The following is a 24,906-nucleotide window of genomic DNA, read 5'->3' on the forward strand; positions in this document are numbered from 1 at the left end:
CCACCTGGGGGGCGGCCCGTCAGGAAGTCCAGGATCCAGTTGCACGAGGCAGGGTCGCGACCCAGGGTCTCAAGCTTAATGATGAGTTTGGAGGGTGTTATGGTGTTGAATGCTGAGCTGTAGTCAATGAACAGCTTTCTTACATACTGTAGGTATTCCTCTTGTCCAGATGGGATAGGGCAGTGTGATGGCGATTGCATCGTCTGTGGACCTATTGGGGCGGTAAGCAAATTGAAGTGGGTCTAGGGTGACCGGTAGGGTGGAGGTGATATGATCCTTGACTAGCCTCTCAAAGCACTTCATGATGATGGAATTGAGTGCTACGGGGATAAATAGTAATTTAGTTCAGTTACCTTAGCTTTCTTGGGAACAGGAACAATGGTGGCCATCTTGAAGCATGTGAGGACAGCAGACTGGGATAGGGATTGATTGAATATGTCCATAAACACACTAGCCAGCTGGTCTGCGCATGCTCCGAGGACACGGCTAGGGATGCCGTCTGCCAATAGGTGCCATTCTTTGCAAGGCACTGGAAAACCACCCTGGTCTTTGTGGTTGAATCTGTGTTTGAAATTCACTGCTCTTCTGAGGGACCTTACAGGTGTGGGGTACAGAGATGAGGTAGTCATTCAAACGTCATGTTAAACAATATTATTGCAAGCACATGTTTTACTCCTGAACTTATTTAGGCTTGCCATTACAAATGGGGTTAGTTTTTAATTTTTTATTAATTTGTAAGGACATAATTCCACCTTGACATTATGGGGTATTGTGTTAAGGCCAGTGAACAAAAAAATCTAAATTTAATCCATTTTAAATTCAGGCACTGTGTATAATAAAAATGTTATAATATTAATATTATACTCATAATAATAAACTTTAGATAACACATTTAAATCCCATTGTTATTTAGCCCATTCTTATTGCACAATATACATTTTTCATAGTAATATCATTTTTAAATGCATATTACACCATACATATTGCCTGAATGTTTTGTCACAGTAAAAGGGGGGTATCCTTTCTACTCAGGAGCACTTCTACTTTCCAAATCTACAATTTAGCCCAGAGGAGCCTCATTGGCCCCTCTTTCAGGGCCGCAAGATGAACAATCTACAACAACAAAAAATAATTTGAACCACAGGAGGTTGGTGGCGCCTTAATTGGGGAGGATGGGCTCGTGGGAATGACTCGAGTGGAATGGTATGGTATCAAACCCTTCACCAAACACATGGTTTCTGTTCCAGCCATTATTATGAGCCGTCTGCCCCTCAGCAGACTTCACATTTAGGCTTGGGAACATTAACAAAAAAAAATCACATATCTCATAGAAATACTTTAAATGATTCTTTGTATTATAACAAGTATACAACATATATTTATTTTTCGCCGTATTTATTAATTTACAAAGTATACATGACGGGATTCTTATTCTGAAGGATTCCAAAAAATCCGTGACCCGGAAGTACTTAGTTATTCTTGCCTGCATTACAGCAGCCGTATCTCAAACTCATGGCACCGAAGAGAACGATAAATAAACAGCCGAATATAGTTTTTTCCCAGTGATAAATGACACACTTGTCTTTGCAAAGGGAACTATCTGCTCTCGTTGGAACTGCGGTTTTGGAGAATTACCCAGCATTTTAAAAGGTGTTTTCTTCTGGCCTTTCACAGAACGCAACGTTCTAGCACACTTCACAAACTTCAACACGGTTTGGGAACTGCTCGGTCGTCCCCGTACAAATGTGACCTGGCAACACCGGTAAACCACTAACGGAGCTGTCACTTCTAGGTTACGAGAGTAACCACCTTGTGAGGATCTGATCTGGGTAGCGAGTGCTGCAGTTTCGAGCAACACGAGGAACGCGTGCTTATGTTACTTTTCTGCGCTAACTTTCTTACCTCTCAACAGGACTTCATCGTGAACGATGGATTATTAACTGTTTACATATAGTCAAGCGTGTATTTAGCCAATCAGCTGAATTGGGCACAAAACAAAATTGATCGATTATCGATGTTATTCATCGATTAAGGGCTGCATCAATTGCTAGAATTGAAATCACCAATTAGACGTTTGAATAGTTTAGTCTCTCCATTGTCCTATAATTAAACGGAGATGGAGGGTCTGGATGACAAAGGGAATAAAGAGAGTAATCTCTCGAAGCAAGATATTCAAAAGTTTGCTCTCTGGTACATCGGCTGGTCCTCCTTGGACAAGCGTACTACCCTGCCCATGCTGCCGTGGTTGGTGGCGGAGATCCGGAAGAAAAGTGAGAAGAACGAATCGGGACGCGAGACTTGTTCCGTCCAGGCCAGAGAAGTTCAACTGGTGCTCACCCCGCCGTTTATTCGATGTGTGCCCGCCAACAATGTCGCCAACTCGTCCGTCTTCATCTTCGAGCATAAAGCGCAGTTCATCTCACGTTTTATCCACAACAGTAATGACCTCACTTATTTCGCCTACCTTATCCGGAGCCAGCCCGACAACCCGGAGTCTGAGATGGCATGCCATGTCTTCAGGGCATACGACCCCAACCAGGTAGGCTGTTATACATAGCGGCGGGAAGTAGGAGTGCTGCACAACCACCTGATAAATCACCCCTGAACGTATTACCGGGGCTATGTTCTTCTATCATTTAGGCACATATGTCACTGTCAGAACTACAGTACATCCAAACATGTTGCCATCATGCTGGCTTTACAGGTACACTCAAGTTTTGATTAACGCCAATTATGCCTCAATGACGACCTATTCTTTAATTTGCAAGAATGTGGAGGTATGGTCCCATATTCAGCAACCTTTATAAATGGGTCAAGTACAACTGCCACATTGTTGCACCAGCTACTGGTAAGCTTAAGCCATAAAACAATGGTCAACCTTTGGAGAACTCAGAACTTTACCACATGGTCCTCTGTGTGGTAGGCCTAGTGATCTCCACCCGGCACAGCCAGAAGAGGACTGGCCACCCCTCATAGCCTGGTTCCTCTCTAGGTTTCTTCCTAGGCTTTGGCCTTTCTAGGGAGTTTTTCCTAGCCACCGTGCTTCTACACCTGCATTGCTTGCTGGGTTTCTGTACAGCACTTTGAGATATCAGCTGATGTACGAAGGGCTATATAGTGTAGTTGCGTTATTTTCTTTGTGTGCTGCAACCCGCTAGCTTCGGAAAACTGTGCAGCGTTTAATGTTAGCTTGTGGGATCAGGCGGCTTTGCGAGGCTAGCAATCCATATTTTTTAGTAACTTCATTCTATGTAACCTCTGTTAAATTGTGCATACAATGATGGGGTTGCTGACATCTCCCTTGGCGGAGGTTGCATAAAACTGTTATTTTTACGAACTACGGATTGCAGCACCCAAAGAAAACAACTTGCAGCACTAGGCAAGGCAACATGAGCAGCATTCCCCAGTTTAACTCGCTAGGGTTGATGTTATGCAGGTTAAACAGGCTGGGTAGAAACGTGCCAGATGGACCATGAGGAACGCACCTTCCCCCACAACGACTAGGCTGTGTTCCTCTGGCTAGCTACCCCTCTGCACTTATCGGATTGCCATTACCACACACACAACTTTTATTTTTCTTTGTAGGAATGATTGATGACTGTGTGTTTCTGAAGTGCTTTGTTTTGACACGTACTCTACACCTGGAACAGCTAGGCCTATGCATGGCATGTTGCTCACTGCATAGGAGAAGACATGCCCAGGCCACAGTTACCTTAGGAAAAAAAAGTGGAGTTATTTTAGGACACTGAATTTAAGTGCTGTTTTGCAGGACAAAGAAGGATTAGGAGACACATACAAGCTCCAATAGATATTCTGAGAATATGCTTGTTATAGAAATTGCTTGTAGACAGATTTTGTCAAGCTTGAGGACTTGGGTTAACGTTCTTCTGTATCTATCAGACTTAGACAAGTTAAAGGGATGTCATGGTACGTTTCAGAAGAAAGAGTTCCCTGACAAAAGGATGATTCATTATGAACAATAGCACAGAGTGGATATGCATGAATGTGTGCAGGCCTATGGTGCATTTTCTCTGGTTGTTGCGTTCTCTCTAATATGGTGCATCTGTTCTCTAATTGTGTAATGTGTTAGCTTGATCACGTTAGATGGCTTTAGAGCGGTTTTGATTTGGTAGCCTAATTGAATGTTAGCTAGATTAGTGTCTTTTTAGTCTAAACGAATGAATTCAGTTAGTGCATATGTGCATTCAGTGTCTTAGATCAGTCAGAAAAAGTTCATAAAATGACAAAGTAATAACTTAGTTACTTATAGACAACACTGAATGCCACAGCATCACAAATAGCACAACAATACAATATGCATGGCTTATAGTTGCTATGACCCTTAACTTGGCTAGGAGTCCAGTCGAGTTCTCGCAGCTGGCAGATTGGCACTGACACACCCCTCTCTCATGCCAACCTGTTCTGAGAAATGTTGTATTGGTCACTGGGTGAATAAATAAAGAATGCCTGCATTCAGCGCATGGTGGCCCCATGTGCTATAATTAACCTTCTGCACCACCACCTGTAGGTAAAATGTTGAAGCAATGACTATTTCAGCCAAAACAGTGGCCTCATTTGAATATATTTGAAAATGCATCCTTCCGTCGTACTTTGAGGTAGCTTAATCACTGATCAGACATGACATGATAGGCTTCCACTGTGTTGCTGTCACCATTCTCACAACTATCAAATCATGTTGTATCAGGGATTTGTTCAAGGGTGGGAAGAAGCAAGGATGCATTTTATGGTATTCAAACAGGTTCAAAGTTAGCGTTGGGCAGTATCCAGATTTGCATACCGTTTTTGTTTCATACCAGGGTATACAGTATTACTGGAAGTGCACACAATGGGCGCCATTTCTTTTTTTTGTATCCACAACTATTTAGGCAACATTAATCTTGATCCAGGAGGGACTTGATTATCTTTGCTGTGACCAATAATCTTGATCTTGCCATTTAGCTAGCAGGTTAGCAAACCAAATGCATAGCTGTAGCCCTGGGCTGGATATAATTTATTTGGCACAAAACAAACTTGTTCCTTTTTTCACTACACTACCGTTCAAAGTTTGGGGTCACTTAGAAAAGTCCTTTTTTGTTTATGAAAGAAAAGCAAAAAATGTTGTCCATTTAAAGAAAAATAACATCATTGATTAGAAATACAATGTAGACATTGCTAATGTTGTAAATGACTATTGTTGCTGGAAACAGTCCATAGATAGATTTAAAAAAAATATCAGCAACCATCACTCCTGTGTTCCAATAGCACGTTGTGTTAGCTAGTCCAAGTTTATCATTTTAAAAGGCTAATTGATCATTAGAAAACCCTTTTGCAATTATGTTAGCACAGCTGAAAACTTTTGTCCTAATTTAAAGAATTGGCCTTCTTTATACTAGTTGGAGCATCAGCATTTGTGGGTTCGATTCCAGGCTCAAAATGGTCAGAAACAAAAATGTCTAATGAAACTCGTCAGTCTATTCTTGTTCTGAGAAATGAAGGCTATTCCATGCGAGAAATTGCCAAGAAACTGAAGATCTCGTACAACGCTGTGTACTACTCCCTTCACAGAACGGCACAAATGGGCTCTAACCAGAATAGAAAGAGGAGTGGGACGCCCCGGTGCACAACTGAGCAAAAGGACAAGTAAATTAGTGTCTATTTTGAGAAACAGATGCCTCACAAGTCCTCAACTGGCAGCTTCATTAAATAAACTCAGGTGTGCCAAGCGTGTAGCGTCATACCCAAGAAGACTCGAGGCTGTAATCACTGCCAAAAGTGCTTCGACAAAGTACTGAGTGAAGGGTCTGAAATGTGATATTTTTTAAAATAAAAAATATATATTTGCAAGAAATGTTGCTTTGTCATGGGGTATTTATTATATGTAGATAAAAATATTTATTCAATTTTAGAATAAGGCGGTAACAAAATATGGAAAAAGTCAAGTGGTCTGAATACTGTAATAGCGGTAGATATGTATAGGTTTAAATGGACTAGGCAACAGGGTATACAATAAACAGAGTAGCAGCAGCTTGCATGTCAGTAGGTGTGTTGAGTCAGTATACATGTATGTACATATGTGTGGGTGTTGGAGAAACAGCATGTGTGAGTTTGTGGGGCCCTGTCAGTGTGCATAGAGAGTGCAAACATTGACATACAAGGTAAACTCGGTCCATGTAGCTATTTTGTTAGATATTTATCAGTTTTATTGCTTTGGGATAGAATTTTGGTGTCAGACTTGATGCACCGGTACCTCTTTCAGCAAGTATATGACTTGGGTGGTTGGGGTCTTTGATTTTCCGGGCCTTATTTTCTCTCCACCTGACATAGAGGTCCTGGATGGCAGGGAGCTGGGCCCCAGTGATGTACTGGGCTGTCTGCACAACCCTCTGTAGTGCAATTAGTTTGAGGGCGGTGATATTTCAACACCAAGCAGTGATGCAGCCAGTCAATATGCTCTAAATGGTACAGCTGTCGAACCTTCACAAACTTTTTCAACCTCATGCGTGGGAAGAGGCACTGTTGCACTTTCTTCACGACTGTGCGTGAGTTTGGACCATTTTAAGTCTATAGTGATTTGGACACCAAGGAACTTGATGCTGTCTACCTGCTCCACCGTCACCCCTTTGATGTGGCTGGGTGTGGGCTCGCCACCCTGTTTCCTATAGTCCACGATCAGCTCCTTGGTCTTGCTGACGTTGAGGGAGAGGTTGTTGCTCTGGCACCACACTGCCAGGTTACTGACCACCTCCCTGTAGGCTGACTCCTCGTTGCCGGTGATCATGCCTACTCCCATTGTGTCGTCCGCTAACTTGATTATGGTGTTGGAGTTGTGCGTGGCCAGTTGTGGGTAAACCGGGAGTACAGCAGGGGACAATTCAAAGATTTTTTAAGTTCCCCCAACTTCACTTGAAGGGTGCTGTGATATCATTTTCCTTAAACATCGGGTTAAACTAGCTGCAACACAAACTTACAATTACAAAGGACAAACTACTGTTGGCAATTTACTCCTTTTCGACTGGGACAACCCCTTGATGGCATTGCAATAGAAATATATCAAACAGTTTATAAAGTATTGAAAGATCCACTACTAGCATGTTTGAATTATTCACAAATTGTAAACTGTCTGACACCCAAAAAGAAGGGTTGACTACTCACCTACTGAAGCAGGAGCCCGGGGGGACAGTATAACGACCCAGTCTCTCTAAAAGATTGGAGGCCTCTCACCCTTCCATGTTAAAATGCAAAAATATTGTTAACATGTATTGCTCAGAATTGAATATTTAAGGGATTAGAAATGAATGGATTAGAAACAAAGGTATCAGTGTATGCTGATTATTCAAGTTCTCTCTCACAATATTCAACTCTGAACGGTCTTATTTAGGACCTGGATCATTTCTCCAGTGTATCTTGATTTAAAACCCAAATACAAAAGTTGCAGCAAAAAATTACAGTACGTAAGATCAAACAAAAAACCTACTTAACATTTGCATTCGTAAGGATTCGGGATCTAAAGGACACACTTTAATTGCTATATGGTCTCCCAGTTTAAAGATGGTGCAGTGATGTGCTTGGTGTGCACATTCCTGAAAAGTTGAATGCTCTTGCAACTATCGATTTTGATAGAAAACTTTGTAAAATAGATAGGATGTCCATCTATGGGGGAATTACACTGATTAATTCTCTAGTGATACCACAGTTTACATATCTATTCGTGGCTCTACCGACTCCAGGATAATGTTTTTTTTCTTTCAAGTTATAGGAACAAAAAATATAACATTTGATTTGGAATGGAAAACCCAATAAAAACAAGTTAACCGGGTATATTTCATTAATAAATGAGTTTGGAGGGATAAAACTTAAATATCAAGGCATTAAACCTCTCTGTTAAAGCTTATATTATACCAAAACGATATCTAAATCCAAACTGGTTTCTAGTAGGCTAATAAGAGGGGCACATCCACTGTTTTAAAATGGGGGGCCTTTGCTCTTATACAGATTTTAAAACTATGCATTTCCAGTGACAATGGAACCCTGTTTAAAGTGTCCTTATTTTTAAATGAAGCTATACAGTGTTGGTTACAATTCCAATTTTATCCTCCAGTAGAGGCATAATCTATATTACAGCAAATAATATGGCTAAACGCCAATGTACTGATGGAGGATAAACCAAATTATTATTTTTTTCAACGACGGGAGAATTATGTCACCAATTAATCCATGTGTTTGCACAATAGGAAATTATAACCAACTCATTGCAGCTCTGCCACAGAAATGGCAATTAGGAATGAGTTTGTTTTTCTGCCACCAATTAAAAATCATAAATGGCTTAAAATGACTAATACATTTTATGATTTATATCTGTTTCACTTACGGTCAAGAGGGTTTGCAACTAAAATTCAAGATAGTTGGGAACAGATTTCCGACATCCCAATACCATGGTTTATGAACTGATATACAAAACAACAATTGATGCTACAAAATTAATGCTCAGTGTATAGGGTATTGAATAGTCAGACCGGTGCAGACTCTGTCATGTGGAAATAGAATCAATAGAGCATCTCTTGGTACTGTCCATAGGTGGCTTATTTTTGGAGTCTGGTCCAGGAATGGTTGTTATGCCATAATATCAGGTTGCAGTTGGACCTGCAAACCGTATTACTGGGGAATGTGAAGGACCACAGTCAATAAGAAATATCATTGTGCTCTTGGGAAAAATTAACATTTTTTTTTGGGGGGGGGGCAATTTCAGAAGAAATGTTGCAGATGGGGAGGTTCAAGTCCCCAGTGAGACACCATGGGAGAATGGAGGGATGTTTTACTAGAGGAAATGGCAGAATTATATTTTTTGGGGAAAGATGTGTGGCTGTCTGAAGGGTGGAATTGATGAGTGTTGGAATAATTATATACACAAATGTACAGTATAAATGTTTGAGGTCCTCCAATCAGGAGTGGGAATATTCTATATTTTGCGTTTCTCTTTTTATGTCTTGTGGTTTGGTTTCATGCTGTGGGTGCGCTCGCTTCCATGCCTGCCAGGGTATCGGGCGGGCATTGGCCGCCCTTGGAAGATACCTTTGGGCCTGGGGTGGTGCTTTGCCGGCGTGTCAGGGCGGGTAGCGGTGCGCGCAGCCATTTATATTGTCTGTGTATTGTTATTTTACTTAGTTTTTTTTTATGAAGAAAAGAAACACAGGAAGAAAGCATGCAGACTCACTATGTGCTTTTCAAAACAGCCCCGCCTCCATGAACCTTTGACACAGTAAGAAGTTGGCAAGGATGTTGCAGTTTTTTTACAGTGGTTTTTACAATAGTGGAACATAGTGACCTGAAATTGAGGGACAGCTATTCCCTGCAAATGATTTATAATATTTAGTTTATGTTTAAGTAATCCACTAAATAACTACAACTTTCCTTTGTATTCTGACATTTTTTAAAGTGGGAGATAAAAAAAATGTTTAACTCAAAATGTCACTAGTCATAACCCGATGGACAAGCCATTTATTTTTACAATATAACTGTCCTACATATGTTTTATTAACAATAAAACACAAATTAAAACAAACATATTTTTTGAGTCATTATCCAACATTTTAAAATTATTATCTTGGTGTTTAAGAAGGGGGGTGTACAGGAAAGCCACCATTTACATAGAATGACCCCTAAGCGTAGTCAAAGTATGTGTAGGCTCATTAAAGGAATACTCCAGTATTTTGGCAATGAGAGTCAGATGAGAGTCAGAGAGCCAGATGAACTCGTGGATACCGTTTTTTTTATATCACTGCATGCAGTTTGAAGGAAGTTGTTAACTAGTGTTAGCTCAATTGCTAACTAGCGTTAGGGCAATTATCGGAAGGCTATGGTAACTGCTAGCATGCTAGTGGATACCATATACTTACAGGCATTGCGCCGAAGCTAGTTAGCGTTGGCTCGCAAAACGACTTAATACTGGATGCAGAGGCAACCTAAAAATGGTATCAACGAGTTAATCTGACTCTGGGGAAGTAGATAAAAGGCTTCATTGCCAACATCCCGAAGTATCCCTTTAAAGCTAATTAAAGCATGCTGGAGTAGCATGTACTAAATAACAGGCTCTCTGTTTCTTTACTCAACATAGATCTATTATTGGCCCGGCAGCAACAGTGTGTTAATCAGGGATGTGCACACATCTCTTGTTCATTCTTGGACCACTGGGTGACCCTTAGCATGGAATCCACCTTCTGCTGTGTCCCTGGGTCTGTCCTGTTCTATTCTTTTTCTGAGCCAGTCAACGCAAGGTCCCGGTGACACCTTGGCTGCCTAGTTTAGTCCCCCAAGTCAAATGTGAGGAGGTTGGTGCTAAAACCACTGACCCAGAATGGCTGAGGTCATCATGTGACTAAATTGTGACTAACAATGTAGGCTATTGTGTGTAGATTGCTAGTCAAGTAAGACACATCTCTTTGCTGAGGATTTTTATTTAATCAATTTTATAATAAGGCTGTAATGTAACAAAGTGGAAAAAGTCCATGGGTCTGAATACCTTCTGAAAACACTATGTATGTAAGCATACAGTACCAGTCAAGTTTGAACACACCTACTCATTCAATTTTTATTTTATTTTATTTTTTTACTATTTTCTACATTGTAGAATAATAGTGAAGACATCAAAACTATGAAATAACACATGGACTCATGTACTAACCAAAAAAGTGTTAAACAAATCTAAATATATTTGAGATTCTTCAAAGTAGCCACTCTTTGCCCTGATGACAGTTTCTGCCTCTGCAGTCCAACTCATCCCAAACCATCTATTGGGTTGAAGTCTGGTGATTGTGGAGGCCAGGTCATCTGATGCAGCATTCCATCACTCTCCTTCTTGGTTAAATAGTCCTTACACAGCCTGGAGGTGTGTTGGGTCATTGCCTGTTGAAAACAAATGATAGTCTCATTAAGCGCAAACCAAATGGGATGGCGTATCCCTGCAGAATGCTGTGGAAGCCATGCTGGTTAAGTGTACCCTGAATTCTAAATAGATCACTACAGTGTCACCAGCAAAGCACCATCACACCACCTCCTCCATGCTTCACGGTGGGAACTACACATGCAGAGATCATCCGTTCACCTACTCTGTGTCTCACAAAGACACAGCGGTTGGAACCAAAAATGTCAAATTTGGAATTTGAGTATCTGGAGCATCACCATTTGTGAGTTCGATTACAGGCTCAAAATGGCCAGAAACAAAGCACTTTCTTCTGAAACACGTCAGTCTATTCTTGTTCTGAGAAATGAAGGCTATTCCATGTGAGAAATTGCCAAGAAACTGAAGATCTTGTACAACGCTGTGTACTACTACCTTCACAGAACAGCATAAATGGTCTCTAACCAGAGTAGGAGTGGGAGGCCTCGGTGCACAACTGAGCAAGAGGACAAGTACATTCGATAAACAGACACCTCACAAGTCCTCAACTGGCAGCTTCATTAAATAGTACCAGCAAAACATCAGTCTCAACTAGAGGTCGACCGATTATGATTTTTCAACGCCGATACCGATTATTGGAGGACCAAACAAAACAAGCCGATACCGATTAATCGGCTGATTTTTATTTATTTGTAATAATGACAATTACAACAATACTGAATGAACACTTATTTTAACTTAATATAATACATCAATACAATCAATTTAGCCTCAAATAAATAATGAAACCATGTTCGATTTGATTTAAATAATGCAAAAACAAAGTGTTGGAGAAGAAAGTAAAAGTGCAATATGTGCCATGTAAGAAAGTTAACGTTTACGTTCCTTGCTCAGAATATGAGAACATATGAAAGCTGGTGGTTCCTTTTTAACATGAGACTTCAATATTCCCAGGTAAGAAGTTTCAGGTTGTAGGAATTATAGGACTATTTCTCTCTCTACCATTTGTGTTTCATATACCTTTGACTATTGTATGTTCTCATAGGCACTTTAGTATTGCCAGTGTAACAGTATAGCTTCCGTCCCTCTCCTTGCCGCTACCTGGGCTCAAACCATGAACACATCGACAACGGCCAACTTCGAAGCAGCGTTACCCATGCAGAGCAAGGGGAACAACTACTCCAAGTCTCAGAGCGAGTGATGCTTGAAACGCTGTTAGCGCGCACCCCGCTAACTAGCTAGCCATTTGACATCGGTTACACCAGCCTAATCTCAGTAGTTGATAGGCTTGAAGTCATAAACAGTGCGATGCTTGAAACATTGCGAAGAGCAGCTGGCAAAACACACGAAAGTGCTGTTTGAATGAATGCTTACGAGCCTGCTGGTGCCTACCACCGCTCAGTCAGACAGCTCTATCACATCATAGACTTGGTTATAACATAATAACACAGAGAAATATGAGCCTTCGGTCATTAATATGGTCGAATCCGGGAACTATCATCTCAAAAACAAAGTTTATTCTTTCAGTGAAATACGGAACCTTTCCGTATTTCATCTAAGGGGTGGCATCCATTAGTCTAATTATGGTGGCAAATTAGTTTGCAACGAGCCAGGTGGCCCAAACTGTTGCATATACCCTGACTCTGCGTGCAATGAACGCAAGAGAAGTGACACAATTTCACCTGGTTAACCTCTTGAATCTAGGGGGCAATATTTTCATTTTTGGAAAAATAACATCCCCAAAGTACACGGCTATTTTGTCAGGACAAGATGCTAGAATATGCATATAATTGACAGCTTAGGATAGAAAACACAAGTTTCCAAAACTGTAAAAATATTGTCTGTGAGTATAACAGAATTGATATTGCAGACGAAAGCCTGAGAAAAATCCAATCAGGAAGGGACTCTTATTTAGAAAGCTCTGCGTTCCTATGTGTCCCTATTGAGCAGTGAATGAGATATCAACCAGATTCCCTTTTCTATGGCTTCCATAATGTGTCTAGTGTCACAATACATAGTTTCAGGCTTTTATTTTGAAAAATGAGCCTGAACGTCAGTGGTCAGCTGAAGTCTCTCAGTGTTTTGTGCGTAAAGGACAGATGCGGCCATTGTTTCACCTTGAGGATTGATTATAAACAACGTTTGCCATGTTTCTGTCGATATTATGGAGCTAATTTGGAATATATTTTGGCGTTGTAGTGACCGCAATTTCCGGCCAGTCTGAGATATGGCTTTTTCTTTGCAACTCTGCCTAGAAGGCCAGCGTCCCGGAGTCGCCTCTTCACTGTTGACGTTGAGATCCCCCACCAAATTTCACCGTGGGTGCGAGACCTGGAGAGGCCTACAAGCCAGTGTCTCGCACCCACTGACATTTGGTGTAAGATCAGTAATGATCTGCAGGTGTTTCAGCAAGGCTGGAATGGGGCAGATTTGTCTTTGAATCGCATTAATCGAACCACGTACAAGGTTGTCCTGGAAGAAAACGCTTCCTTCTGCCAATGTTCCCCAACTCTGAGGATTGGTTTTTCCAGCAGGTCAATCAAGGTGTGGATGGAGGACCACCATATCAAGACCCAGTCATGGCCAGCCCAGTCCAATGCTCTAACCACTAGGGCAGCCTAGTGGTTAGAGCGTTGGACTAGTAACCGGAAGGTTGCAATTTCAAATCCCCGAGCTGACAAGGTACAAATCTGTCGTTCTGCCCCTGAACAGGCAGTTAACCCACTGTTCCTAGGCCGTCATTGAAAATAAGAATTTGTTCGTAACCTCTTAAGTCTACCCCCTCCTTTTTCGAACATTCTGTTAAAAATCGCGCAACTTTTCAGCGTCCTGCTACTCATGCCAGGAATATAGTATATGCATATGATTAGTATGTGTAGATAGAAAACACTCTGAAGTTTCTAAAACTGGTTAAATCACGGCTGTGACTATAACAGATCGTGTGTTTCATTGAAAAGCGCAAGAAAAACTGCTCTCTGAAAGCTAAAAATAATTTCCATGCGTCACTTTCATGGGTTGTTAAAAGGGCACAAAATTAATTATCCACCTGCATGCAATTCCTACAGATTCCACACGATGTTGCCATTGTCGTCATTTTCAAGGGACTTTTTCCTTTGTAAATCCAACTAACTGGATTCCCTTTCTTCCGGTCTCCACCAGGATGTTTTGAATGTGCACATTGGCAGCTATTGATTTGAAAACGAGGAGCTATTGAATATACATCGCCCTGTAATCATTTTGATAGATTATAAACGTTTACTAATACCTAAAGTTGGATTACAAAAGTATTTCGAAGTGTTTTGTGAAAGTTTATCGTCGACTTTTTTAATTTAAAAAAATGACGCAGCGTTTAAAAACAATGTTTTTTTCTGAATGACACAGCTTCCATAGAAAGCTATTTTGGGTATATATGGACCGATTTTAAACGAAAAAAAAGACCCAAAAGTGATGTTTATGGGGCATATAGGAGTGCCAAGAAAGAAGCTCGTCAAAGGTAATGAATGTTTTATATTTTATTTCTGCGTTTTGTGTAGCGCCGGCTAAGCTATATCTTTGTTTACATCGCATTCAGGCATTTTGAGGTGTTGCATGCTATCAGATAATAGCTTCTCATGCTTTCGCCGAAAAGCATTTTAAAAATCTGACTTGTTGGCTAGGTTCACAACGAGTGTAGCTTTAATTCAATACCCTGCATGTGAATTTTGATGAAGGTTTGAGTTTTAACGAGTACATTTAGCATTTAGCGTAGCGCATTTGCATTTCCAGGTGTCTACTTGAGACATCTGCGTCTCAAGTAGGAGCAAGAAGTTTTAACTGACTTGCCAAGTTAAATAAAGGTGTAAAAAAAATAAAAATAAAATCTCCAGACCTGAACCCCATTGAAAACCTCTGGAATGTGATCAAGAGGAAGCTGGATGTTCACAAGCCATCAATCAAAGCCGAGCTGCTTGAATTTTTGCGCCAGGAGTGGCATAAGTCACCCAACATCAATGTGAAAGACTGGTGGAGGGCATGCCAAGACGCATGAAAGCTGTGATTTGAAAATCAGGTTTATTCCACCAAATATTGATTTCTGTACTCTTCCTAAGTTAAAACATTAGTATTGTGCTTTTTATAAATTAATATTAACTTATTTTCTTTGCATTATTTGAGGTCTGACAACACTGCATCTTTTTTGTTATTTTGACCAGTTGTCATTTTCTGCAAATAAATGCTCTAAATCACTGGTTCTCAATCCTGGTCCCGGGGACCCAAATGGGTGCACATTTCTGTTTTTGCCCTAGTCATCAATGCCTTTTGATGAGTTTGTGATTTGAATCGGCTGTGTAGTGCTAGGGCAAAAACAAAAATGTGCGCCCCTTTGGTTCCCTGGGACCAGAATTGAGAACCAGCGCTCTAAATTAGAACATTGTCATTTGGGAGAAATGTTGTCAGTAGTTTATAGAATAAAACAATTGTAATTTTACTCAAACGCATACCTATACATGCTAAAACCAGAGAAACCATTAAAACCATTTTTTCCAAAGCTTTTATATGTGAAGACCAACGTAATCAATACAGATTTTAACGTTAACTTTAAAAAAAATGTGTAGTAGGTCGTATATAGTGCCTTCGGAATATAATTAATTATTTTTGGTTCACTGGCCTTAATGTAATACTCCATAATGTCAAAGAGGAATTATGATATTAGAAATGTTTACAAACTAATTAAAAATGGAATGCTGAAATGTCTTGAGTCAATAAGTATTCAACTCCTTTGTTATGGCAAGCTTAAATAAGTTCAGGAGTTGCTTTAACAAGTCACAATAAATTGCAATTTACTCATTATGTGTGCAATAATAGTGTTTAACATGATTTTGAATGACTACCTCATCTCTGTACCCCACAAAAACAATTATCTGTAAGGTCCCTCAGTTGAGCAGTGAATTTCAAACACAGATTCAACCACAAAGACCAGGAAGCTTTTCCAATGCCCCGCATAGAAGGGTAAAGAAAAAAGCAGACGTTGAATATCCGTTGGTGAAGGTATGAATTATACTTTGGATGGTGCATCAATGCACCCAGTGACTACACAGATGCAGGCGTCCTTCCTAACTCCATTCTTCATATTCTCAAGCATAGTGTTGGCTGCATCATGTTATGGGTATGCTTGTAAACGTTATGGACTGGGAGGTTTTCCAGGATAAAGAACCATTCATTCTCGCTGTCAATAATTCTACTGTTGTAACTAGGGTTGGGCGATATCTAGATATTCATAGCGTCCTATCGTCCTTCTCTCACACTGGGTTTTATGTCATTACCGGCTTAGTACACAAGGGTTGGCCCAAAAAACGCAAAGCCCAATAGGTATCTATTACCAGAATGCTACTAAAATTAGCACAAATAATAGTGAATTTCTAATGGAGGCTGCTTGCTGAATATGTTAACGAGCGCAATTTGAAAATAAACTAATTGCAAAGACAGGCAGCCCCGCTCCTAAAGTTATACATATATACAGTTTAAGTCAGAAGTTTACATAAACTAGTTTTAATGACTCCAACCTAAGTGTTTCAACCACTCCACACATTGCTTGTGAACAAATTATAGTTTTGGCAAGTCTTTTAGGACATCTACTTTCGTGCATGACAAGTAATTTTTCCAACAATTGTTTGCTGACAGATTATATTTCTTGTAATTCTCTATCACAATTCCAGTGGGTCAGAAGTTTACATACACTAAATTGACTGTGCCTTTAAACAGTTTGGAAAATTCTATAAAATGATGTCATGGCTTTAGAAGCTTCTGATAGGCTAATTGACATCATTTGAGTCAATTGGACATGTACCTGTGGATGTATTTCAATGCCTACTTCCAAACTTGGTGCCTCTCTTACTTGACATAATGGGAAAATCAAAATAAATCAGCCAAGACCTCAGGAAAAAAATTGTAGACCTCCACAAGTCTGGTTCATCCTTGGGAACAATTTTCAAATGCCTGAAGGTACCACGTTCATCTGTACAAACAATATTATGCAAGTAGAAACACCATGGGACCACGCAGCCGTCATACCGCTCAGGAAGGAGACGTGTTCTGTCTCCTAGAGATGAACGTACTTTGGTGCGAAAAGGGAAAAACAATCCCAGAACAGCCAAGGACCCTGTGAAGATGCTGGAGGAAACGGGTACAAAAGTATCTATATCCACAGTTAAACGAGTCCTATATCGACATAACCTGATTGGCCGCTCAGCAATGGGGGAGGCTTGCAAGCTGAAGAACACCATCCCAACCGTGAAGCACGGGGGTGGCAGCATCACGTTGTGGGGGTGCTTTGCTGCAGGAGGGACTGGTGCACTTCACAAAATAGATGGCATCATGAGGGGGGAAATTATGGGCATATATTGAAGAAACATCTCAAGACATCAGTCAGAATGTTAAAGGTTGGTCACAAATGGGCCTTCCAAATGGACAATGACCCCAAGCATACTTCCAAGTTGTGGCAAAATGGCTTAAGGACAACAAAGTCAAGGTATTGGAGTGGCCATCACAAAGCCCTGACCTCAATACTATAGAACATTTGTGTGCAGAACTGAACAAGCGTGTGCGAGCAAGGAGGCCTACAAACCTTACTTAATTACACCAGCTCTGTCAGGAGGAAAGGGCCAAAATTCACCCAATTTATTGTGGGAAGCTTGTGGAAGGCTACCTGACACGTTTGACCAAAGTTAAACAATTTAAAGGCAATTCTACCAAAATCTAATTGAGTGTATGTAAACTTCTGACCCACTGGGAATGTGATATAAGAAATAAAAGCTGAAATAAAGCTTTCTCTGCATTTTTTTTTTTTTTTTTTAAGACGTTTCACAGTCTTAAAATAAGTGGTGATCCTAACTAACCTAAGACAGGGAATTTTTACTCTGATTAAATGTCAGGAATTGTGAAACTGAGTTCAAATGTATTTGGCTCAGGTGCATGTGATCTTCCGACTTAAACTGTATGTAGTAGAAAGCGATGGGTGAGAAGAAGCCTACATAACCAACCCATAAAGTAAACATTTGAACATCCATATATGGCCAGCTATGTAAACTTAAACATTGATTTATCCTGCAATAGATGTTGTTCAATTGGTAACATACATTTTTTATTGTCTTCTAATGCATCTTAAGGGGAAAGTAATCTAAAAATAATGTATTGTAATCAGATTGTTACTGAGTTTGGGTAATCCAAAAGTTACGTTACAGATTACAATTTTGGACAGGTAACTGTAACAGATTACATTTAGGAAGTATTATTATTTGGTCCTACAAATGTACATATAATACATTAAATCTGTAGCAGTAGTGCTACAGTACTGCCCCTCGAGGGTGGTGATGTGTGTCTCGTGGTAACCTAACTTTTCCTTCCAGATCAATAATGCGAGTTGGGTTTGCACTGATTGTAAGGATAATTCCAGATTAAATCGAGCGTTCATGTCCTCTTCCAATTTCTTGCTGCTAAATCTGATAGTTGTTGGCTCCGGGGGTTCAGGCACTTTGCCGTCTTTCTTACCTGGTTGTTTTTGGATTAATTAGTCTCCCCTTGGCCGTGTTTCTCATAGTCGGAGAAGCGTCTTCTCCATGTGGTGCTCTCTAGCGCCCCCCCCCCTTTTGGACACACATTTAACCCCTTATTTTTGTTTCCACAAAACTACCTCCGTACTTCCATTCATCTGTATAGGTCACCGTCAGACGAGTCCAGTGAGTCTCATCTTTCCGTAGGCTCATCTTTCAGACGCGACAGCCGTTTTCGTTAGAAAGATTTTTTGTAACGACTCATGGTCTGACAAACACCACCTTCCACCGCAGATGCAGGAGGCCGATATAGGCAGATGTGGTGGATTGACACGCAGCCCTTGTAAAAAAACGAAACAAAAAAAACACGTCTCAAGCTTAAATTGATGGATTTTGATAGGGATTTTTTTATTATGTTACTTAGATTTACGCACAGGTGAATCAATAATCTCTTAATAAAGGATTAAAGGTTGTATCCAATCCCTTCTCTCTTCCCTTGGCGCTACAGCCTACTGCTGCAGACTAGACTAAACCTAGGGAACAAGTGTCTCCACTTCACTGCCTGGGATTGGGTTCACTGCAAATAATTAATGAAATTAAATGGTGGCACAGCGTTGCTTTACCTATGAATAACAAACGGACTGTTAAATTGTTAAACGTCCTGTATCATGTTTTCTTTTATTGGCCTAGAGGTGCTAGACAAATCATGGCTTACCAAGGCCATATAGGCTAGCAGTGATTCCACCCCCCTCCCACAGAGCTATTTTGGGCTCAGAATTGCCTTGGCTTTTCAGCAAGACAAGGCTGTCAGCTAAGTTCATGTCAAAAAAGCAATCTCTGCATCTTTGACTGGATAATTTTGAAGCTCTTTGATTTGAAGGTCTTTGAACATCTTTATTAGAGGAAGGGTTGTGAAACTAGACACCAGGCAACATAGAGAATATTCCGTAGTCTCTCTAGACAGACTGGTTTGCCTCCCACAATGTACCAATGTTCCAGCGTACATGTCTGTACTTAGACCAACGTGGCAGAGAGCAAAGGGCAGAGTTAGGACGTGTGCCGGAAATCCGTCCAGAGCCCATCTGTTCATGTTATTTGTAAACATTCCTGGTAGCTAGCTAAATGGAGCTCGTGGATGATATTTTAACTGTGTGTTTTGCAAGTGAGTAGTTTGCATGCGGCATTACAAGCTTACAACCACTTGCTGCCTGTGGCAAAACATTTGCAGAGCCATCTGTGTGGGCATTGTCTGCCTGTTTCCAATTTTTAAACCCTGCCTACCCAAACTTGTGATTTGTTGGAAGAGTTGTCTGTCTGAAGAGCACCCTGACCAAATTGGCCAAGACACAATCCAACATGATTCCCAGACCTAGTGCTGTTGCCCTAGGTCTGGGATTTCCTAGACCAGTGATCATAGATTAAGCTGCGGGACGATTTTTAGTCTTGAGTGGATGGTAACATACTGTAAGGGTGTGTTTAGTCTCTGGTCTGTTGCATGTAGAATAACCTAGCCTGTTCATATTTTATATTCATGGCATCGATGTCGCTGGGATACAGAGGTCCAGTGTCTTTGGGCTTATTTTGCGAGCACGGTGTAGCCTACTCCTCATTTTTGTCTCCTAATATGAAATTACACTAGACTACATGTAGCCTTTATTGATTCTACTTCTCAGACATAATGTAATGTGGCCCCTTGTATGCAACATGGAGGGGCAATTGAATGCAAGCTTCACATTTTATTTTTGTTAACACTTTACTTGACACCTAGTGTCATAACACGTGTTCATAACCATGTCATAACAGCTGACATATACATATCATGATCATATTATGTATGACCTGTTGTGACAGGCCTTATTTTATGGCTGGTTATGACACCTACATAAGTGTCAAAGCTAGAGGTCGACCGATTGATCGGAATGGCCGATTAATTAGGGCCGATTTCAAGTTTTCATAACAATCGGAAATTGGTATTTTTGGGCGCCGATTTGCCAATTTTAATAAATTAATTTATTTTATTATTTAAAAAAATATATATATTTTTATTTGTACGTCTTTATTTAACTAGGCAAGTCAGTTAAGAACACAATCTTATTTTCAATGACAGCCTAGGAACAGTGGGTTAACTGCCTAGTTCAGGGGCAGAACGACAGATTTTCACCTTGTCAGCTCGGGGGATCCAATCTTGCAACCTTACAGTTAACTAGTCCACCACAATAACGACCTGCCTCTCTCTCGTTGCACTCCACAAGGAAACTGCCTGTTACACAAATGCAGTAAGCCAAGGTAAGTTGCTAGCTAGCATTAAACTTATCTTATAAAAAAACAATCAATCATAATCACTAGTTAACTACACATGGTTGATGATATTACTAGATATTATCTAGCGTGTCCTGTGTTGCATATAATCTGACTGAGCATACAAGTATCTGACTGAGCGGTGGTAGGCAGAAGCAGGCACGTAAACATTCATTCAAACCGCACTTTCTTGTGTTTTGCCAGCAGCTCTTCGTTGTGCGTCAAGCATTGCGCTGTTTATGACTTCAAACCTATCAACTCCCGAGATGAGGCTGGTGTGACTGGAGTGAAATGGCTGGCTAGTTAGCGCGCGCTAATAGCGTTTCAAACTTCACTCGGTCTGAGCCTTGGTGGTTGTTTCCCTTGCTCTGCATGGGTAATGCTGCTTCGATGTGGTGGCTGTTGTCGTTGTGTTGCTGGTTCGAGCCCAGGGTGGAGCGAGGAGAGGGATGGAAGCTATTCTGTTACACTGGCAATACTAAAGTGCCTATAAGAACATCCAATAGTCAAAGGTATATGAAATACAAATGGTATAGAGAGAAATAGACCTATAATAACTACAACCTAAAACTTCTTACCTGGGAATATTGAAGACTCATGTTAAAATGAACCACCAGCTTTCATATGTTCTCTACGTTCCTTGCTCAGAACAAAACGTTAGCTTTCTTACATGGCACATATTGCACTTTTACTTTCTTCTCCAACACTTTGTTTTTGCATTATTTAAACCAAATTGAACATTTTTCACTTTATTTGACGCTAAATTGAATTTATTGATGTATTATATTAAGTTAAAATAAGTGTTCATTCAGTATTGTTGTAATTGTCATTATTACAAATACATTTTTACATCGTCAGATTAATCGCTATCGGCTCTTTTGGTCCTCCAATAATCGGTATCGTTATCGGCGTTGAAAAATCATAATCGGTCGAACTCTAGTCAAAACCCACAAAACCTACCACAGAAGGCAAAACAATTCCATTACACTGCCTACTTGTCAACAAGTTAAATACATTTCCAATACATTTCCATATAAATGACATTATTGAATTATCATAGTAATTGCGCAGACATTGATGTCAGACATGTACCTACCCCAATTCTCTGTTGCTGATACTGGGATGAATGCTGCGGCAGATTTCAGGAGCAGGACAACACACCCTCTTTTTGACTGATGACTTGGGCTGTTATGCCGACCGTATTACCGCCACACGAGCCATTAAGGCAGTCAAATTCCACAACTGCTTAGTCACGGTAACACTGATGCTGCTGTTGGTCATTAGTAGCCTACCAAACTTGCTAACTGCCTGGTACTCAGCACTATTATCCCTCAAATCTAATCAAACACTTCTTGTGAGTTCACATGTAAAAAACGCACCTTTAATAATTAAAGCATTATATGCCTAATCAAAAGTGACCAATGTGATAATGGTGTTTCCCCGCTAATGGAACATTCACGCTTATAGCCTAATGCCGTGGGCGCATTGCTGTGCTTTATACTGTGAGGAAATATCCTAATAGTTTATCAACATTGCGTTTTTAAGTTTTTTTTTTATGCTAGTGGTTGTATTCATTTGGGATCAATTGCATCCCACAACTGTCCCAGACTATGTTTGGAATATATTTTTTCTCGCATAGAATAGGTCAACTTTTGTACTATAGATTGATATACGCTAGTGCTTTTGCTGTTTGTTAGGCCTATACGTCTTGTTGGCTGACGAAAAGTACATGTGGACATTTCTTCCAATGTCTTCAATATGCCCCTTGCAATTGGATAATGACGTGCTCAGTTGCGTCCCCGATGTGTCTGTCTTCACTTGTAGCCTGTGAGAAACACCAGATCACGTGATGAGAGAGGATGTGAGTGAGAGGTGCTTCGGAGCACGCAGCACTCGGGGAGAAGTGAACTATAATTATTATATTTAGATCAAGGGCACTGGCCTTAAAGGGCATGTTTAAATAAAATAAAAAATAGTAGGCATTATGGGAATGCCACTGGGGAATTGTGAATGAGAGACAGGTCTGTGAGAGACAGAAATATTGCTTGTTTGTAGGTGACCAAATACTTATTTTCCACCATAATTTGCAAATAAATTCAAAAAAAATCCTACAATGTGATTTTCTGGATTTTTTTTCTCATTTTGTCTGTCATAGTTGAATTGTACCTATAATGAAAATTACAGGCCTCTCTCATCTTTTTAAGTGGGAGAACTTGCACAATTGGTGGCTGACTAAATACTTTTTTGCCCCACTGTAGCTCAATGTATGTAGAACTAAAGTTACATGAATAACTCTTAATGAAGCATATAGGAATAGCTATTTCTTTTGTTAACCGCTCAACACAGAATAACCGCATGTGCACACTCCCTCAAATATCCTTTATTTTATTCAGCTTTATTCAATTGTATTCTTCATACTATAAAATAATGCCACGGTATTCTAAGCAAGTCTTGTCTACTATTTGAACTAGTGTAGCCCACAGCCATATGGCATAGCCACATCGCGGCCTAACATCAGGACAAAATCCCGAAGTATCCTTTTAACTTATAAGCAGTGGCGTAGTACGCAACCCGCAAAGAGGAATTGAAAACCATATCATCGGTATGTCCAACAGACCAACTGCCCCTCTTATCGGAGTTAGAGCGATAGGGTGTGTGCAGCACTGCAGATACAGGGAGGTTTTGTTTGGTTTAGCGTTCATTCATTGCCACCTTAAACAAGTAGGCCAATTTGTTTGACCTTGGGTTGTGTTCCTGAAAAGCAGAAGCTTTTTTAAGAGCTGGCCATTCAGTCGCCATTACTCCTGTGCTGTTGTGTCTGGCAGATTTAAGGCGGAATGCTGTTATTGATCGAGAGTTATTTTGTTCACACCACTCCATTTCTTCTACGCAGGCTGCCAGATGGAATGCATTCACATTTTCCTAGAATTTCTAAAAGGACAGACAGCGTTGACTTGTATGCCTCTGCATGGTGTAGTTTGGTTTAGTCTCTCTCTCCCTCTGTCCCCCCCCCACACACCCTTCCCACTCCAATCCATATCTGGACTGGCTGCATCACCGCTTGATATGGCAACTGCTTGGCATCTGACCAACAGAGAGCGGTGCGCACTGGGCCGAGCTCCCTGCTATCCTGGACCTCTCTACCAGGTGGTGTCAGAAATGGGTACTAAAGTTGTCAGACTCCAGCTACCCAAGTTATAGACTGTTCTCTCTGCTACTACACTGCAAGAGGTACCGATGCACCAAGTCTGGAACCAACAGGACCCCGTACAGTTTTGACCCCCAAACCATAAGAGTGCTACATAGTTCGTCCGGGTAGCTACTTGATTATCTGTATGGCCCTTTTTTTAAAACTTTTTTGACTCATCACATATGCTGCTGCTACTGTTTGTTTATTATCTTTCCTGTTGCCTAGTAACTTTATTCTTAGTTATATGAACGTACAGTATCTACCTCCATTACCTCGTACCCCTGCACATCGACTCGGTACAGGCACCCAGTGTATATAACCAAGTTATTGTTACTCATTGTGTATTTATTATTACGTGTTATTACTTTTTATATGATCTTCTTTTTCTCTGCATTGTTTGGAAGGGCCCGAGTAAGCATGCCACTGTTCGTCTACACCTGTTGTTTATCAAGCATGTGCTAAAAAAAATGTTTTGTTTGATTTCCCTGAGCCCTTACACTGCATTTTCCAATGTTTTTTGGCATGATGCCTCTGCTTTTTTTGCCTCCAGCTTTGTCTGACAGAATAGAGACTTCAGTCTCTCATTTGTTCCAAAGTCTGTTGTATTTTTCCAGGTCTCGAGCCTTGTGTATATAGCCTTGTATAGCTGTCCTGTTCAGGTTGCGTCTATGTGAAAGCTGTTTCCTGGCTCACGGCCTAATTCTGGTTTGTCCCAGAATGATACATCTTGTTATTGTTCGTATTTTTATATTCTGTTTGTTCAACCTCTTTTTCGGTGTGCAGATAAAGTATGGTTCACTTGAGAAGCACTAGGCCTACATTTGGCCACAACACAGGATCCTTTCAATTGCCTAGTGTTTTTAACCATACATTTTCTGAAGTCTTCAAACTCTTGGAAACAACATGACAAGAAAATGAATGATGGGGCCTGTTTGCAAGTGTAAGTCTTCCAGAGAAGGTTTGGAAATGTAAAAAAGGCCCTTTTCCTTGATAAAGCA

The 24,906-nt window shown here is 40.6% G+C and overlaps 1 protein-coding gene across 2 annotated transcripts in view; it reads left to right on the forward strand.

Moving 5' to 3' along the window:
* Positions 1–1,464: 1,464 nt before the first annotated feature.
* Positions 1,465–24,906, forward strand: part of LOC139380166 (TBC1 domain family, member 4) — a 136,077-nt gene continuing 112,635 nt past the window's right edge. Inside the window, exon 1 of one of the 2 annotated variants that reach the window (XM_071122611.1) lies at positions 1,465–2,539. In XM_071122611.1, coding sequence (XP_070978712.1) covers positions 2,117–2,539 — 423 coding nt within the window. In that variant the 5' untranslated portion in view covers positions 1,465–2,116. The remainder of the gene's footprint in view (positions 2,540–24,906) is intronic. The other variant, XM_071122609.1, reaches the window with a different exon arrangement.

Source organism: Oncorhynchus clarkii, chromosome 22, assembly GCF_045791955.1.
Source record: "Oncorhynchus clarkii lewisi isolate Uvic-CL-2024 chromosome 22, UVic_Ocla_1.0, whole genome shotgun sequence".
Classification (NCBI taxonomy): domain Eukaryota; kingdom Metazoa; phylum Chordata; class Actinopteri; order Salmoniformes; family Salmonidae; genus Oncorhynchus; species Oncorhynchus clarkii.